Genomic DNA, 19,774 nt, shown 5'->3' on the forward strand with positions numbered 1-19,774 from the left:
AAAACACAACATACCAAAACTTATGGATGTAGCAAAAGCAGCAGACAGAATAGAGTTTATAGTGGTAAACACCTACATTAAAAAAAAAAAAGAAGATGGGCGCCTGGGTGGCTCAGTTGGTTAAGCGACTGCCTTCGGCTCAGGTCATGATCCTGGAGTCCCTGGATCGAGTCCCGCATCGGGCTCCCTGCTCGGCAGGGAGCCTGCTTCTTCCTCTGACCCTCCCCCCTCTCATGTGCTCTCTCTCTCTCTCTCATTCTGTCTCAAATACATAAATAAAAAATCTTTAAAAAAAAAAAAAAAGAAAGAAAGATACCAAATAAACAACCTAACTTTAAAGCTCAAAGAACTAGAGAAAGAAAAACAAACTAAGCCCAAAATTAGGAGAAGGAAAGAAAGAATAAACATTAGGGCAGAAATAAATGAAATAGAGAATATAAAACAGAAAAGAAGGGAAACTAAGAGTTGGTTTGTTTTAAAAGATCAACAAAACTGACAAACCTTTAGCTGGACTGAGAAAAAAAGAGAAAATACTCAAAACCAGAAATGCAAGATGTGACATTAAACTTATGTCACAGAAATAAAATAATGATTATAAGGAACCACTATGAACAATTACATGCCAGCAAGTTGGATAACCTAGAAGAAATGGACAAATTCCTAGAAACATACAATCGACCACGACTGAAACATAAAGAAATAGGAAATCTGAACAGACCTATAATTAGCAAGGAGATTGAATTGGTAGTCAAAACCTCCCAAAAAATAAAAGCTCAGGCCCAGATGTTTTCACTGGAGAACTCTACCAAACATTTAAAGAAAAATTGATACCAATCCTACTCAAGCTCTTCCAAAAAACTGAAGAGGAGGGAACACTTCCAAACTCATTTTGTAAGCCCAGCATTACTCTGATACCAAAGCTAAAGATACTATGAGCAAGAAAAATACTATATCCCTGATAAATATAAATGCATAAATCCTCAGTAAAATACTAGCACATCAACTTCAACAACAGATTAAAAGGATCATACATCATTATCAAGTGGCATTTATTCCTGGGATGCAAGGACAGTTCAACATATGAAAATCAATCAAAGTGATATACCACATCACAGAACAAAGGATAAATATCACATGATCATCTCCACAGACCCAGAAAAAGCACCTGACAAAACTCAACACCTTTTCGTGATAAGAGACCAGCCAACAAACTAAGAAGGAAAACCTCAAAATAATAATAAAGGCCATCTATGAAAAGCCCATAATTAACCTCATACCCAATAGTGAAAAACTAAAACTTATCCTCTACGATCAGGAACAAGGCAAGGATGTTCACTCTTTTTTTTTTTTTTTTAAGATTTTATTTATTTATTTGACAGAGACAGACAAAGCGAGAGAAGGAACACAGGCAGGGGGAGTGGGAGAGGGAGAAGCAGGCTTCCTGCGGAGCAGGGAGCCTGATGCAGGGCTCGATCCCAGGACCCTGGGATCATGACCTGAGCCGAAGGCAGATGCTCAACGACTGAGCCATCCAGGCACCCCAAGGATGTTCACTCTTACCGCTTCTATTCAGAAGTTCTAACAAGAGCAATTAGGCAAGAAAAATAAATAAAAGGTATCCAAATCAGAAAGGAAGAAGTTACATTTTGTCTACTTACAGATATGATCTTATCTATAGAGAACCCTAAACACACACACACACACACTGTTAGAAGTAATACACAAATTCAGCGAAGTCGCAGGATACAAAATCAACAAACAAAAATCAATTGCATTTCTATACACAAACAATTAACAATCCAAAAAGCAAATTAAGAAAACAATCCCATGTACAATAGCATCAAAAAGAATAAAATATTTAGAAATAAATTTAATACTGAAATAAATTACACTGAAAAGTAATTGCTGGAAGAAATTAAAGAAGACACAAATAAAAAGATACCCCACATTCATAGATTGGAAGACATAATATTGTTTAAATGTCCATACTGCCCAAGGCAATCTACAGATTCAATGCAGTCCCTACCAAAGTCCCAATGACATTTTTTGTAGAAATAGAAAAAACAATCCAAAAATTCACATGGAATCTCAAAGGTCTTTTTTTTTTTTTAAAGATTTTATTTATTTATTTGAGACAGAGAGAATGAGAGAGAGAGAGAGAGCACATGAGAGGGGGGAGGGTCAGAGGCAGAAGCAGGCTCCCTGCCGAGCAGGGAGCCCGATGCGGGACTCGATCCAGGGACTCCAGGATCATGACCTGAGCCGAAGGCAGTCGCTTAACCAACTGAGCCACTCAGGCGCCCTCAAAGGTCTTTGAATAGCCAAAATAACCTGGAGAAAGATAAACAAAGGTGGCAGTCTCATACCTTCTGACTTTAAAACATTACAAAGCTGTGGTACTCAAAACAATATGGTACTGGCATAAAGGCATATAGACCAAAGGAACAGAATATTAAGCCCAGAAATAAAGTCACACACATGGTCAAATGATCCTCAACAAGGATGCCAAGATTATATAATGGGGAAAGGATAGTGTCTTCAACAAACTGTGTTGGAAAACTGGATATCCATATGCAAAAAAAATGACACTGGACCCTTATCTTACACCATACAGAAAAATCAACTACAAATGGATTAAAGACTTAAACATAAGACCTGAAACTATAAAACTCCTATAAGAAAACATAGGGGAAAAGCTTGATGACATTGGTCTTGGCAATGATTTCTTGGATAGGATACCAAAAGCACAAGCAACAAAAGCAAAAATAGACAAATCGTACTACATCAGACTCAAAATCTACACAGCAAAGGAAACAACACAGTGATGAGGCAACCTACAGAATGGGAGAAAATATTTGCAAACCATATATCTGATAAGGGTTTAATATTCAAAATACATAAGGAACTCCTGCTCCATAGCAAAGAAACAAACAAATAAACCAATTTAAAAATGGGCAGCAGACTTGAATAGACGTTTCTCCAAAGAAGACATAAAAATGGACAACAGGTATATGAAATGATGCTCAACATCACTAATCAGCAGGGAAGTGCAAATCAAGACCACAATATCACCTTATACCTGTTAGGACGGTGATTACCAAAAAAACCCAAAAGACAAGAAAAGCAAAAAACAAACAAAAGAACACAAAATAACAACTGTTGACAAGGATGTGGAGAAATTAGAACCCTTGTGCACTGTTGGTGGGAATGTAAAATGAAAAACAACATAGACCTTCCTCAAAAAAAATTTTAAATAGAACTACCATGTATATGATCCAGCAATCCCACTTCAGGAATCATATCCAAAAAAATTAAAAACAGGATCTCAAAGAGGTATCTGCACTCTCATCTTCCTTTCAGCATTATTGACAATAGCCAAAAGGTGGAAACAACCCAAACGTCCACTATCTGATGAACGGGTGAAGAAAATGTGGTATGTGGACATATGGTGAATCTCATTCGGCCTTAAAAAGGAAGGAAATCCTGACGCAGGCTACAACGCGAATGATGCTTGAGGACATTATGCTAAGTGAAATAAGCCAGGCACAAAAACACAAATACTATGCGATTCCATTCCCATGAGGTATCTACAGCAGTCAAAGGCATATAAGCAGAAATGAGAACGGTGGGGCTGGGTGGGGGGAAGGGGAGAGGGAAAGGGGTGTGGCTCTTAGTGGGTAGAGAGGTTTAGTCATGCAAGATGAGAGTTCTGGAAATCTGTTGTAACACAGTGTGCCTACAGTTGAGAACAGTGTACCGTACACTTAAAAATTTGTTGAGGGCAAAAAAAAAATTGTTAAAAACTTGTTATTTTTTTACCACAATTTTAAAAAAACCGCAAAAAGATTTCTAAAAATTTAAAAACCACAACACTTTTTAATCAATTCAGAAAGTCTTTATTTGAATGACTGTGTAGTGAGAACTTGCTAGTGTTGTAGAAAATATAGAAGATAAAAACCCATTATCTTGGGCGCCTGGGTGGCTCAGTTGGTTAAGCGACTGCCTTTGGCTCAGGTCATGATCCTGGAGTCCCGGGATCGAGTCCCGCATCGGGCTCCCTGCTCGGCAGGGAGTCTGCTTCTCCCTCTGACCCTCTCATGCTCTATCTCATTCTCTGTCTCAAATAAATAAATAAAATCTTAAAAAAAAAAAAAAAACCATTATCTTACTTATATATATATATAAGTATATATATATACTTACTTATATATAAACTTATAAGAAGTTTATAATGAACTTCTTATAACCCATTGATTGCTCCCCAAATACGTAAGGCTTATTGTTTAGAAGCATTTTCTTTTTTTTTTTTTTTTAAAGATTTTATTTATTTATTTGAGAGAGAGAGAATGAGAGACAGAGAGCATGAGAAGGAGGAAGGTCAGAGGGAGAAGCAGACTCCCTGCTGAGCAGGGAGCCCGATGCGGGACTCGATCCCGGGACTCCAGGATCATGACCTGAGCCGAAGGCAGTCGCTTAACCAACTGAGCCACCCAGGTGCCCTTAGAAGCATTTTCAAATTCATGACCTAATTTATCAAAACAACCCTGGGAGGTGTATATCGTCATTTCTATTTCATAACTGAGATTACTTGGGTTCAGAGTCATTGCCTAAAGCTGCCCAACTAGTAAGAGACAGAACTAGATTTTTTTCTTTAACAGCTTTATTAAGATACAATTCACACACGTAAAATTCATCCTTTTAAAAAAAACGACAACTTAGTAGGGATTGTTTAGTATATTCAGTGTTTAGTATATTCAGAGTTGTGCAGCCATCACATTTCCAGAATGTTCTTATCACCCCCAAAATAAACCCTGTACGTATTAGCAGTCACTCCTCATTCTCCCCACCACCACCCCCAAGTCCCTGACAACTACTGATCTACTTTTTTTTTTTTAATTTGCCTGGTCTGGACATTCAAAGTTCATCCACACCATAGCATGTTTCAGTATTTCATTCCCTTCGGTGGCTGAATAATATTTCATTGTGAAGACAGCCCACATTTTGTTTATCCGTCATTTATCGGTCGATGGACATCTGGTTTATTTCTAATTTTTGGCTATTACGAATGATGTTTTTATATAAGTTTTTTTGTGATCATTTTTCTCAGGTATAGACCTGAGTTTGGAAAGAACCAGAATGTGAGCACAGGTCACTTCATCCTGATCTAATAATACAGCATGAATTCTTGAGATGATTGTAACGACAGGAGAGGCAATGAGCTGTATTGTATGGGCCACGGCACGGAGCTGGGAGTTGGGCACCCGGGATGCTGGGTGCAGGTCTGTCACCCACTAGCTGTGTGCAAAGCCCCTCTGGACATTCAGTGATGAGAGCAGAATCATCTCTGAGGTCACTTCCCACTCGAAAATACTTCTGTGGTGGCTGACATCCAGTAGGCATTTTTTTCAAAAGCAGAAATTATGTTACCACTGGGATTTTTGACCAAACTCTCAAACTAACAGAGAGTAAAACTCCATGATATGAAAACCCAAAACCTGCTGGAATAAAGCCCATGAGAACGGCATCTTTGTCCCCCTCCCGCAGGCCTGCTCGCTTCCCCTTGTGGATAACGGGGGCTCAGCCAGTGCAATGCTTCCAGCTTGGAAAAGAGCCAGGCTCTAGCGAGGGAGCAAGCCTGGGGCTCCACTGGAGACAGGGCACGCTCAGTGTTGTCATTTGCTAAGTCCGCACATTCCTGAGGGCACCAAACACACAGCGGAGCAGCAGTCCAGGCCAACTGGTTCTCTCTGGAGGGCCTTTTACTGTCACTGCCCTTGGGCTGGAGCTGCCACAAAGCACTTTCCCTTCGAAGCGGGGCAGAGCCGTGCGTTTCAGTGGGACACCGCCCGGAGGCTCAGAGGCAGGAAATTGGCAGCAGGATTTCTGGACCCATCCTATCCTACCCTCCTCAGAAGGAATCCAGCCAAAATCACTCTTTATATGGGGTGAGAGATCATTGTAAATATTTATGTTAGCTGGCTTTATCAAAAAGAAAGAAAAAAAGAAGACTGAGAGAAGAAATCAGCCTGCTTTAGAGGGAATCTATTCTGACCTATACCAAACATTTTGCCTCATCTGTTTTCCACCCGTAGCTTGAAAATTTCGAACACTGATACTGGTTTCCTCAGAGTTTTTGCTTCTTATGGAAAAAAAAAGCGGGGGGGGTGGCGCGCCTGGGTGGCTCAGATGTTAAGCGTCTGCCTTTGGCTCGGGTCATGATCCCAGGGTCCTGGGATCGAGCCCCGCATCGGGCTCCCTGCTCGGCGGGAAGCCTGCTTCTCCCTCCCCCACCCCCCCTGCTTGTGTTCCCTCTCTCGCTGTGGCTCTCTCTGTCAAATAAATAAATAAAAATCTTTTTTTAAAAAAAAGTAATTTCCATAAACCAGATAAAGAAATCAATTTCATGACTTTTTAAATGACCCTTGAACTTTAAAAAGCACACTTTGCAAAAAATCCCCGACCTTAAACGCAAAATCTATGCAGAGTGTACTCTTCCCCCCTATGCAGGACTCTCTCATTGGAGGCATTCAACACATGTAATGTGAGTTTAATACAACCAAACAGAATTCTGTATCACGCCCAAGAGGAGCCCAAACCTTGGTCCGTGTTTAAAAGGCAGGACTTGGGGGGCGCCTGGGTGGCTCAGTCGTTAAGCATCTGCCTTCGGCTCAGGTCATGATCCCAGGATCCTGGGATCGAGCCCCGCATCGGGCTCCCTGCTTCGCAGGAAGCCTGCTTCTCCCTCTCCCACTCCCCCTGCTTGTGTTCCCTCTCTTGCTGTCTCTCTTTCTGTCAAATAAATAAATAAAGTCTTTTAAAAAAATAAAAGGCAGGACTTGGAATGAGGGGCTAAGACTCTGGCTCCTTGCGGTCAAGGGCAGGTGCGCTTCCCACTCTTCTCTTCTTGCTCCTCTTCTGTATCCCTCTTGCTGCCCTTCCTTAGCAATCCTTTTCACACTCATTTCATTTCTCTCTGACCTCTTCTGCCTCTTCCTTCCATATGGCCTCATCTTTCTATTTTAGTCTCAAAGCCCCCACCATCAGTTTTCCCAAAGTGAACAACTAGAATCGATTCCATCTAAGGCTTTTCCTCCCCTACCTTCCCTCCTGACTCACCCCCTCCTTCAGCAGGGAAAGAAGCCCATATCCTTTCCAGAGCCTCGGACTGTCCAAAACCCCCTGGGTCTCAGGGAGGGATGCGAAAGTCCAGAGTGGAGAGGTCAGGGATGTGTCCTGCCTCAGTCATCTGCAACTTCACCCCACCTCCTTCAAGGCACTGGAACCAAAACTATTCAAGCAGCAGCACCGACTTAGCCTCAAGATGGTTTCGGCACTGCAAATGCGGCAGGATCTCAATGTGTGTCTGTGCCTCCTCGAGGGCCCTAAGTCCTACCATTTACAGAGCCCTGTCACAGGCAACATCTCACTTAAATTCATCACAATCCAGAGTAGACCGCGGCACCCAGGCACCTTCTCCAAAGTCCGGGCTCCATTTAGCGCAGAGCTTGGAATCCAGGCACCACGTCCCCAGCTGCCTTCCCCCAAAGTAGAGGTGCCTCTGGCTGGATTCCGTGGCTCTTTCCTCAGCTGTGGATTGCATCCCACCCCACCTGCCCTAATCCTTCCAGAGGTCTGTTTTCAGTCAATCCGGATTATCCTGCTAACTCCTGGAAGACAATGCCAGACAAAACTCAGAGACGGGGCAAGACACCAAGACTGAATGAGGCGCAGGCAGAAAACAAAAATGTATCCTGGTGGAAGCTGCTGGAAATCAATCTCTGGGTTTTGAAGGCTTCTAGAGGAGTGTCTGCTTCTCCTGAAACTCTTAGACATCCTTTTGAGCCCATTTTCAAAGTAGCATCAGAGTACACTGAACTCAAGAACAAATTAAAAGCCAGCACACATGCCTACTCACACTGGGAATAACGAGGATTCAGGGAGACAGTGGTTTTCAACCTTTCACCTTAACACATGTGACAGATGGCCTTCAGGGCCTAGCACATTCTCTTGGAGGTACCCAGAGTTTAACAGCCCCCAAAATACTGAGGGAAGCCCTGAAATAATTATCCCCACCTTTCTCACCGTTGGATCAGCAAAGGCAGGCCGCAGGCCACAGCAAACATGAGTAAGTCTGAATTTACACACAATCCTGGGACTCCACTTCTTTCTTTCACTGAAGAAATCATCCTGGAATTCTCATAAGAGTATCACGGAGATTATGAATTTATTCTAAATTGTTTTAAAAAGTTAATCTTTCAAAAATAGCAACACCTTGAATGTTATTAGAATTATTGCAAATTACTTGCAATAAGCCTTATGAAAAAGCAACGCTAGTATGGAATAATTATCTCACCAAAAAGAACTGGGGGTGAAAATCATCAAGTTGTCGTAGGAAAAATACATATGTTTTTTGAGAGTCAGAGTGAAGCTCTTTCAGAGAGGGATTACGTCTCATTCGTTAGGGCATTTTTCACATTGTCTACAAATGTCCGACATCACTAGGCAGTTCAACGCATTTTTGATTGAATAATTTTAAATAGTCTTTTCAGTTTCCCATAAAGGAAATCTCTACACTGCCCTCCTCAGTTCAAAGAACCACTGCATTTCAGAGTTAGACAGAAATTGGAGGTATTCTGCTCAATTAACCACACCAACAAACACTTATCAAATACTTGCTATGCACTCTTGGTATGCTAAGGGCTATGTGTGCATTTGATCCTCACAATCCCATCAGGTAATAATATCATTTTGTAGAAGAGGAAAATAAGGCTCAGAGAGGTTAATCTACTTGCCTAAAGTCACCCAACCCAAAAGAGGCAGATCTCTCTGATCCCAAAGCCCATGCTCCATACCATCCACCACCCAAGAGGTCCCAAGAGATCCAATGACTTGCTGGTGTTGGTGTCTTAATTCTCATTTCCGAACACTTCCCACCACTCTATCTTCCACTAAGGAGAGTTCCTGGAGGCAGGAACTCTCTAAGCTGGAAAGATGCTGTTCTCACCTGAAAAGAGCCTATTTCTCCACAAAGCCCACCACACGTATCTGCCGCTTGGATATCAGGCTGTGGGAAAGACAAACTCTGAGACAGTTTCCCCCTGATTGCTCAAGAACAACAACAGCTCAGTAGCAATTTGGGTCAATTCTGAGACTGGCTTTCATAACTCAGCCTGTCCTGGTTCCCGTCCTTTCTCGACTGCATCAACCGGCCACCCCACCCCGAGCAATGAATGGTTTTTCAGCCTTGCTGCCCAACAAACACCCTCAGGTGCCACCCTCTCTTCTAGTACTAGGCCATCTTGGGATATACGGCTCAATTCCCCAAACTTCACGTAAAGCCCCACATGGTCCTTCCACGCCACCCCACCCCGCTCTACTCTTGAGGGTCTATTCCTGCTGTTCTTTGCAGATTTCCTTCACTTTTCTTCAGAAACCAGTCGAAGTGTAAATATGAAGCTCTACCTTTTCCTGCAGATGATCAAAATCAAATTAGATGCATTTGGTGGTCGAGTCAGCATTCCTGTTCATCTGCAGCTGAAGACTGTCCCCACTTACGGATAACAACAGCCTCTCAGATGGTCCCTGGGATCTGGCTTCTCTGGGGCAACCAGATGCTGGGGGGAGGACGGACGTGGAAGGGGTGTTCAGTTCAGAAGAGTAGCTCAGGCACCTAGCAGTCCCTTCCTGCTATTAGCTCCACCCGACTGTCATTGTCAGGCTGACTCCCACTCAAGCCTCAGGAACACATCTGGACCCTCAGCAACGCCCCTGCTTTTGCAAAGGGCTGGATTTAGTCCTTTTATGCCTGCGCCTTTTTTGCTCCACACAACAATGCCGCATAATCTAGGGAAAGAATGTCTTCATGCCAGCATCTGTGTGGTTTCACTGGCTGTCCCCCGAGGAAGGAATTCTCTGACTCTCCCAGTACTGGACTCCTCAACTGCACCTCTGGAACCAGACAGGGGCTGTGTTTGCAAAGCCTCCCTGTGGTTCTTGTGTGGTTGGAGGTCTGCAATCGAGTTACCCCCCTTGCCATTCTGGGATGTACGTCCTGGAAACAAAGCCAAAGTCAGGGACAGCCTGACTTTATTTTTTTTTTCTATTTTTTATTTTTTATTTATTTGAGAGAGAGAGAATGAGAGAGAGAGAGAGAGCATGAGGGGGGGAGGGTCAGAGGGAGAAGCAGACTCCCCGCTGAGCAAGGAGCCCGATGCGGGACTCGATCCTGGGACTCCAGGATCATGACCTGAGCTGAAGGCAGTCGCTTAACCAACTGAGCCACCCAGGCGCCAGGGACAGCCTGACTTTAAATGCGTCCGCAAACGCTTGCTACACGAGGGTTTAAAATATCCTCCCTATAGAACTTTTCCCTTTAAAGGGGCAACCAAGGGCGCCTGAGTGGCTCAGTCGGTTGGGCGACTGCCTTCAGCTCAGGTCATGATCCTGGAGTCCCGGGATCGAGTCCCACATCGGGCTCCCTGCTCAGCGGGGAGTCTGCTTCTCCCTCTCCCGCTCCCCCCTCTCGTGCTCACTCTCTCTCTCAAATAAATGAATAAAATCTTTAAAAAAAATAAAGGGGCAACCAAACCTTTGAAACCGAGAGGAATTCTAAGACAACACAAAACCCTATGTGCGGTGAAAACCCTTGGAGCGTGCACCCTCACCTTGGGTCACAGAAGTGCCCGCTGCGTGGAGAGCCTGCGTTATTACCACAGATGTTCCGCAGCCCGTCCTACTTAATCACAAACATATGTGCTATTTAGCTCAGCTATGTGACAGGAAATACCGTTTGTAAAATAGTAAACCACAGCTCAACCTATCCATGCCTTCAAATATTATCTGTGCTGATTCCAGCTCAGTGCCCCACCCGCACCTCCCCTATGGATTTAACCTCCACTTTTCCAGGATGAATTTGGGTCCTGGCTATTTTGTTAACCTTCTTTTAATAATCTGCTCATTTCCTAAATTTAAAAAAAAAAATTTTTTTTTTTTAAGATTTTATTTATTGAGAGAGAGAATGAGATAGAGAGAGCATGAGGGGGGGAGGGTCAGAGGGAGAAGCAGACTCCCTGCCGAGCAGGGAGCCCGATGCGGGACTCGATCCCGGGACTCCAGGATCATGACCTGAGCCGAAGGCAGCTGCCCAACCAACTGAGCCACCCAGGCGCCCTCATTTCCTAAATTTAGAGAGTAGTATAAACAGACACCAACCCAAATGGACTTGTCCCAGGAGATGGTCTTTACATGAACAAAGAAAAGCTTTGGGGCTGGGTGGGCCATGCAGATTTCAGAATGTTACTCTTCTCACCATGACACAGTTATGGAGTCGGCAAACCATGTTCACGTCAGTGTCATAAATGCCATGGAGATCTGCTAAGCAGAGGTCTCTGAGCCTCAGCTTCTTCATCTGTAAAATGGTGATATTTGCCTCATATATAAATTGCCACATAATGGGTACTCACTGTATCTACTCTATTTCTTTCCCTCCTTTGTTTTCCCTTGTCTCCCCATTCTGACCTTCCTTTCTCTAGTCAGGAAGAAAGTAAAATGCTCAGACTCTGCAGTTTGCTTTAGCAGCAGGTCAACTTGCTACAAACCCTTCTCTAGAACTGGGTGTCCATTCTGTTTGGCCCATGACCATGCCTCTATCTACCCTGCTCTCCAGATTTGATCTGTTCCTATCTTAGTCCCTTGTGCCTGAATCCCTGCTCAGGGGTTCTCCCTGAAGACAGCACCACCCAAAGTGGAGAGAAGTTAACAGGCATGGGGGAAAAGACCCATGGTCAAATGTATTTGGCAAATTCTGGTTAAACAAGGGCTTACAGGTCTCTTCACAGCATTCCTTTCCAGAGCCTATAGGATGCTAACATTCTCATGGGCTCCAGGAGGGGGTCACAGGCAGCTCTCCTCAAAGATCCACATGGATGGTTTGCCTCAGAACATTCCAGAACATGCTCTTCTAAAATAAATGCCTGGGGCCGGGAAACACAGGTCCACCTTTAATTCTGAATACCTTGGCCTTTTCATTCTGTTGCCACCATCTCTGCTCTGACCATGAGGATTGGCTCTGAGCCCATAGCAGCTTCTCTGGCTTAGCAGAGTCTCCGCTTCACTTCCAGGACGAGCAGTTGCCACAGGTTCTTCCCCTGGGACACCAGCAGGCCTCACAGCAGGACATAGTCCCTTTGCTTACCCAGACAGGACACCAAAGAGCTTCCGGATAGGCCATGACTGAAGTGAACCCTTGCCTTTGACCTCTGCAAGCATGTGAGGGTTTTGTTCCCCAGGTCATCGTCTGGCATTGAGGATGGCATCTGGCAGCTTCCATCACTGACTGTCAGCACTATAGCCTCCCTCCCCCAGGTCCCCGCCTCTCCTGGCCAAGGCAGGGAGCACAGCAGGGGCCTCAGACCCTCCCATGGGAATCAAGCTCTGTAATGCTGCAGGATGCCCAGAGCACACTCAGCCTGGGGCCATGGAGCCACAGCCCCTATCTCCCCAACCCTATGAAGCCCCGTTCATCTTCCCTTCCCGGGGTTCTGGGACCCTCCTCAGTCTCCCACTATAGAGGGTCAGGGAGGGCACTGTGTGGGGCTATGGGGCTGGGCTCAGCCTCTCATCTGCCCCTTTACTGAGTGACACTAAACTCTTGGGCTAGTCTCTTAGGAAAGAGTGAGCACCCAACACATTCCATAGCCAAGTCTTTTTTTTTTTTTTTAAGATTTTATTTATTTATTTGAGAGAGAGAGAATGAAAGAGAGAGAGCATGAGGCGGGGAGGGTCAGAGGGAGAAGCAGACTCCACGCCGAGCAGGGAGCCCGATGCAGGACTCGATCCCGGGACTCCAGGATCATGACCTGAGCCGAAGGCAGTCGCTTAACCAACTGAGCCACCCAGGCGCCCTCCATAGCCAAGTCTTGTCCAAGGTGTGAAGGAAGGAAAATTACCTCAATCAGAGTCTTCCTGGTGCTGGACACAGGGCTGGGACTCATGGTCTCAACCAGCCATCTGCCTGGCCTAAACGTCTGCTCTCTGTCCTGAGGACCTGCAAGTGGCAAGACGGGGACGTCCTGAGCCAGTTAAGAGGAGCTCCTCCTTCATGGGATCCTGTCCTTTAGTCACAGCAAAGGTTCAACCCACAAAGGCAGAAGAGCACAGAGGTCTAGCACATAGGCTCTCGTGCCCAAGTCACTGGCCTCTCATCTCGCTTCCTCTGCTTATTAGCCCTGAGGCATGTTACTTAACATCCTCAATGTCTTCATCTATAAAGTGAAAATGAGTAACACCTACTTCCCAAGGTCCGAATAAGTTAACGCTAAATTAGTAAGTAAAATGCTACTTCATAGGCACTCAAAAAATGGGGGCACAGTGCTTACAAGTGGGGGGTTCTTGAGTCAGCACTGACCATCGCTAGCAGCCCCCAGGCGAGCAGCAGGCCCTGCCAGGACTGCAGAGGACACCAGCGAGGGCCCCGGGGCTCCTGTCTAGCCCGGAATGGTCTCCCATTCTCCCGCAAGAGAAAACCAAGGTGCTGAACCGAGCTGTGAGATAAAAAGCACTGCATAAGCAAGTCGGCACGGCACCTGGAGATGTCGCAAGTAATCAGGGAAAAGACTGCTCAAAAATGACGCAGTCCTTCTCTACATAGGGCTGACCACTGTAAGGTGAAAACCTGGGACCACGCTCATCACCCACACCCAAGACTCTGCATGGCTCTGTCCCGGTGGGTCCCCACGGGCATGACTTAACTCCCCAGGGGACACTTGGCGGTGTTTGCAGACACGCTCAGTTGTCACGCCTGGGGGTAGGGGGTACTCCTGGCACCTAGTGGGTAGGGGGCGGGGATGCTGCTAAACATCTTACCATGCACAGCAGAGCCCCCACAGTGAAAAATTATCTGGCCCCAAATACCAATAGCACCAAGGTTGAGAAACCCTGCTCTTTGTTGAGAAGGTCAGGGAGCTGAGTATGCCACGTAAGGCGTCCCGCCCTTCTGCGTGTGTCTACATTGTAGACATTGAATTGGAAGCTTAAGCTGGGCAATGTCCCTGAGGGGGCACAACCAGAAAAAGGTGCTATCAGAATCGAACCCTGTTTGGGTCCCAAATCTCATGCTCTTTCCATACACCACACAGACTACCAGGGCAGGAATCACAACAGGAGAGCAGTCTTCTTGACAGGACTTGGACACCAACATGATCTAGAAAACACGGGAAAAGGGGGAGTCTGGCACTTAGAAACGTGGAGCTACAGGAGAAGCAGGAAAAAATCAGGTCTGAGGTGCATCCAAGTGGAAATATCAAGGAGCTAGAAACACAAGACAGTACGTGGAGAGAAAACCAGGGGCTACACATGAAGAGTTGGGCGTCTTCCTAGGCTAGGTGAGAGCCGAAGGCAGGAGAGAACAGGAGAGGCCATATGGCATCCAAAGCTGAGGACTGGTCACTTTCTAGGAGGCGGAAAAGAACAGGAGAAAGTGAGACCCATCCAAGAGGCCAAGGTAAAACCAGGAGGTACAAGGACCCCCCAAGGCAGAAAAGAATGTCCTCCTGGGGCCTTGAAGAGAGCAGAGGGCAGGGACAGCTGAGATGACAGGCCACTGGGTTTAGTGACCAGGTCGGCGGTGACAGGGTAGGAGCAATTTTAGCAGTGGGTGGGGGTGAGGCCAGGCTGCCTGTGTGGAAGCAAAGGGAACACAGATGCTCAGGCCCACAGGCTGGGGCTGGGCTCAGCTGTCTGTGTCTTGGCCACCTCAACCCCCAGCCCCCAGTTCCTGGGTTTTTGCAGCTCTGGGCCGGCACTGTCTCCCAGGGGGACTGGTTCCTGGCAGCCCTAGTAACAGCCCCCCTCTTTGAACTCTATCTGCATTGTGGTCTCAGGAGCACTAAGGGGCCCCAGGACTTCCCACTCTCCAAAAAATCCAGCCCGCCTCCGGCCAGGGGAAGGAGGCACACAAGCGAGCCTTCGTGCGAGGGCCGGCGAACAAGGCCTCCTTTCAGGGCTGCCTTCTGGTATTTATATTCCCGAGGACCCTCTGGTGGGAAGAGCAAGGCGCTCGAGAGTCAGAAATGAGAAAGGGCATTATCTCCTCAGGCGCCCCCAGGGCTGGGAGGGGATGGGGGTGCAGGGCGCTGTGGTGACTGGAGGGGCTCCCGGATTTTGATTCTGCATTCTCAGAGGGAACCATGAAAAAGATGTGGGATAAAGTAGGCTGAAGGGGCCCTGGCTCAGATCACACATCTTAAACATGCAAATCTCCTCCTTCCCCTCTTCTCTACAGGCCCAGGGGCCCTCCTGAAGGTAAGCAGAAAGCCCTGGAAGTTTAAAGAACTCTAAAGAGGCTCTCTCTCTGACTTAAATATTTAAGCGGGGGGAGGGGAGGGGGATCAACAGCAACCAGCTATGAAAACTGGTCAAGTAATTTATCTTAATTACCATGTAATTACTTCTAGTGTTTTCAGAAGAAGCAGTAGCTAAATGGCCCAGGAAGGATATTTAATGCTTTAGAATATGATTCCCTCCCACACCAGGCCACTCCAGATTGGAAGGGTCTGACAAGTTAAGGGCCATCACCTGCTGGGAGAGACCCAGGACCCTGATCCTTGGCTGCCGGGCTCTGGTACAAATTTGTGGGCCCTAGCCCCCTGCGCATTCACTCAGCAAATAGTTACTTAGTGTCTTCTAAGGGCTAGGTCCTGGGTGAAACACCAGGCAGACAACAGAAACCAGTAAGACCGGATTCGAGTGGTGGGGAAAGAAGGGTTTGGAAGTTAGAGAGATGGTGTGTGACTCTCAGCCCCACCACTGACCAGCTGTATGACGAGGGCAGGTGATGTGAATTCCCTGAGCTTCGGTTTCTTCGGGTGTAAATAAAAGGGTAATGATAGTTAACTTTTAGTGTTCGTTATGGCCGACGTGTGCCCTCCCCCAAATTCAACCCTAACCCCCATATACTTCAGAATGTGACTGTCGTTAGAAGGAGGGACTCGTGCAAATGAGGCTGTTAGGGTCGGCCCTGAGCCAGCCTGGCCACTGTCCTTGCAAGAAGTCAGGACACAGAGCGACACCAGAGAAAAGGCCACGTAAGGACAAGGCCAAGGAGAGAAGCCTCAGAAGCAACCGAACCTGCCAACACCTTGCTCTTGGATTTCCAGCATCCAGACCTGCGAGAAACACACTTCTGTTGCTTAAGCCCCAGAGGCCGTGGTTTCCTGTCATGGCAGCCAGAGCAAACTGAGCCAGGCCTCTTGTGACACTAAATAAAGTCACACCTGTAGGATGGCAGGTGCATGAAGAGAGGCCATTATCACTAGATTCCTGCTCCTAAGGTGCTTAGAACCTGGTGGGAAAGACCAGAGGAAACAACAAATGAAAGACAAAATGTGCTCACCCCCCCTGAGCTAGAGCGCACTGGGGCTTTGGGAGAGTACACCCTTGGCTCCCTGGGGAGGGGACATCTGCTAGGGCAGAGACACGGGGCAGCAGATGAGGCATCCGGGACCATCCCCGCTGCCCAGGTTTCCGTGCATTCGAGTCACACGCCAGTTAACGCCAACTAAGGGAGAGCCTCCCACCCGGCCTCATCCACCCCACCGAGCAGACACAAAACCCAGTTAGGCACAGGCAGATCATTGCTATGGCAGGTCTCCCCTCCGGCTGCCCAAACTGGACCATAAGCCAGAAAAGGACATCAGAGGTGATCTGGGCATGTGCAAGCCTCAGACCAAATGCATTTTGGTTTATCCGTGGCCTGTCTTGGGCTGTTGCTGACCATCAAGCTCACCTGGAAAAGTCCACATCACTGCGAATACACAGGCAGGAACCACTGACTTACAGAAAACCAAAGCACATTTGCTCAATCCTCCCCACTCCCGGGAATTCCATGAATGTACATGTGTATACATATGTAACAACCCAAGCAATCCTTTTTTTTTTTTTTTTTAAGATTTTATTTATTTATTTGAGAAAGAGAGAGCACGACCAAGGGGGAGGGGCAGAGGCAGAGGGAGAAGCAGACTCCCCATGGGGCAGGGAGCCCGATGCGGGGCTCGATCCCAGGACCCTGGGATCATGACCTGAGACAAAGGCAGACACTTAACTGACTGAGCCACCCAGGCACCCTGGAGCAATTCTAAGATTTTAAAAATCACTTATGAAAGTCCTATTTATAAAACAAGTACAGAAGATCAACATTTACTTGGGCTCTTAGTCTCAAATGCAGACATCACACACAAAAATAATATTTGTGTCTCTCGGTCTCCAGGGAATGTGTGCAAAATATTTGTGAACTTCATTGCATTTCAAAGGACACTAAATGCTTTAACAAAGAATTTTGCACTTACAGCAAAGTCTAATTAGAAACATGTAAGTAGGTGTGAATGAATAGATTTGTCCACTGATATTCTCAACAATGAGCATTAAATTATATTTAAACTTACAGATCATGGGGTGCCTAGCTGGCTCAGTGAGAAGAGCATGAGACTCTTGATCTCAGGGTCATGAGTTCAAGCCCTATGTTGGGTACAGACATTACTTAATAAATAAATAAACTTAAAAAAAAAAAACTTACTATCTCTACATATCAGCCTGGGTGCTTGAGCCTGTAGCAGAATGGCCTCCTTCATCTCGACTGAGTCTCCATTAAAATGAGTAATTCCCAGGGTCCTCACAGAGCACCCAGGTGCCTCTGCATATCGCTGCCCACTGAGGCTCCTGACAGGTCCAGCCCAGCATAAGGGGCTCACCCAGCTGCAAGATGCGGGCAGGCCTCCACTGGACACTCCCAGGGCCTCTCTCGCCATACCTGTCTCTCCACCAGCCCCTCCTACTACTGCTCGCAGCAAGAAACGTCCCACTGGGCGAGGTCCCTACAGCTGTTTGCCCAGCCTGGAAGCCGGGAGGTTTCGTGCCTGTTCCGCTTCATTCCGGCTCCGTAAGTTAGAACAAGTCATTGCTAGCAAGTGGTTTCCAAAAGTCCTAATCAGTTACGAAGATTCAAACTCTAACAATCTATGAAGATGAATTCTCCTACAAAAGAGGTCTGCAGAGAAGTATGTGCCTCCCTGGAGACCCCTTCCTGTCCAAACTCTTTAGGACTCCTGCAACCATGCTTCCAGACAGAAGTTTTCCAAAGATGGCCACAGCAATACCTCCCATCTCATGCTCTTCTGGAATGCCATGGAACAGGGAAGCTCCATTCCCCCTTCCCCGGGGTGGGCCTGTCACTGTTCAGACCGATACAGCGTGGTAGAAGGAACACCGTGACAATCCTAGCCATAGACCCGACCCAGAGGCTGCCTTTCCTGCTTTGTGGGAGCCCTGAGCCACCGCATACGAAGCCCACGCTAGGTGGGGGAGCCACACTGAGATGCCATCTTGGACATCCTGCCACTGGAGCTTTCAGTGATTCCAGCCTCAGTCGCCATCTGACTACAACCGTATGAGAAACTCAAAGCAAGAACCACCCCGCTGAGCCCAGTCAACCCACAGAACCAGAAGAGATAATACGAAATTGTGATTCTAAGCCTCTACGCTTTTTTGTGTGGTAAAATGTACATTCTCATAAAAGCTACCCTTTTAACTGCTTTAAAGAGTGCAGTTCTGTGGTATTAAGTACAATCAACCACATGGTTGTGCAACCATCATGACCATCTATCTCCAGAACTTTCCATCTTTCCAGATTAAGACTCTGAACTGTGCAAGGCCCACCCCAGCCCCTGGCAGCCACCATTCTCCTTTCTGTCTCTGTGAATCTGACTACTCTAAGGACCTCCTATAAGGGGACTCCTACAATATCTGTCCTGTTTGTGAGTGGTTTATGTCACATCACATAATGTCTTCAAGGTTCATCCATGTGGAAATATATGCCAGGATTTCCTTCCTCTTTAAGGCTGAAAAACACTCCACTGTACATGCATATCCCAGTCTGTGTATCCATTCATCCGTCAATAGGTGGACAGCAATACGTACGTGGGGCAGTGGGCAATGCCGCCGCGGCTCAGCAGAGCGAGGCCCCGAAGGCAGACTTCGAGAGCTGGGAAGTCCGGCACAAACACACAGCACCAGGGCACTAACCTCCAGAGTGGGTGACCAGCCAGGAATCCAGGCTGGAGTTCCCAGTAGCACTCATCACAGCAGGCGGGGTGTCTCCTGGGGTCTCCCTTCTAGGCTGGGCGCGACCCCCGGACAGGGGCTGGCAGGATCTTACTCATGCCGGGGTGCCCTGCCCTGGCACAGGCTGATAGGCCCGATAAACGTCTGGCGACTGAGTGAAAAATGTCCCTGACGCTGAAGCCAGGTTCTGGGCCATGTCCGAGTTTCTCATGGGCTCCCTGTAGGGAAAGAACTGGGCCAGGGAAAGTGCAGGAAGGCTGCTTCTGGCTGGAAAGGGAAGGGGGAAGTAGCAGCCGCGGGACAATCTGATGGGGAAAAATCCACAGCCAGGCCCAGGCTTTCGGGGAAGCGCAGGATCTGCGTGGAAGCCCCACACTGACCCAGCCACCACTGAGCGGGACTTCCACCTGGGGGAGGGAGGGCCTTTGGGAAGGGCGTGCTGGGTACCAGGCTGAGCCAATAGGACGAGCTATCTCAGGATCAGCCCGGCTCAGCTTGTCGGGCTCAGTTCCCAGGGCTTAGGGCAGTAGAGCCTCGTGTGCCCATTAGGGGGGCAGCTGGGGTTGGAGGGGCTCAGGCCTGCGCCCTAACGGGCCGTGGGGGACTGAGGGGGGAGCTGAGTTACATTTGAGCCCTGGGGGCTTTAGGATAGCGACCTTCC

At 47.2% G+C, this 19,774-nt stretch overlaps 1 protein-coding gene across 4 annotated transcripts in view; it reads right to left on the reverse strand.

Moving 5' to 3' along the window:
* STON1 (stonin 1) overlaps positions 1–19,774 on the reverse strand; it is a 117,674-nt gene that overhangs the window by 83,444 nt on the left and 14,456 nt on the right. Inside the window, exon 1 of one of the 4 annotated variants that reach the window (XM_035001603.1) lies at positions 19,075–19,487. The exons of 1 other annotated variant lie outside the window; for it this stretch is intronic. In XM_035001603.1, the coding sequence (XP_034857494.1) occupies positions 19,075–19,129 (55 nt within the window). In that variant the 5' untranslated portion in view covers positions 19,130–19,487. Of the gene's footprint in view, positions 1–9,462; positions 10,083–19,074; positions 19,488–19,774 lie in introns of those variants that run through there. 2 more of the 4 variants (XM_035001599.1, XM_035001601.1) reach the window with 2 other exon arrangements.

Source organism: Mirounga leonina, unplaced genomic scaffold (assembly GCF_011800145.1).
Source record: "Mirounga leonina isolate KUSES-001 unplaced genomic scaffold, KU_Mleo_1.0 Mir_125, whole genome shotgun sequence".
NCBI classification, from domain to species: domain Eukaryota; kingdom Metazoa; phylum Chordata; class Mammalia; order Carnivora; family Phocidae; genus Mirounga; species Mirounga leonina.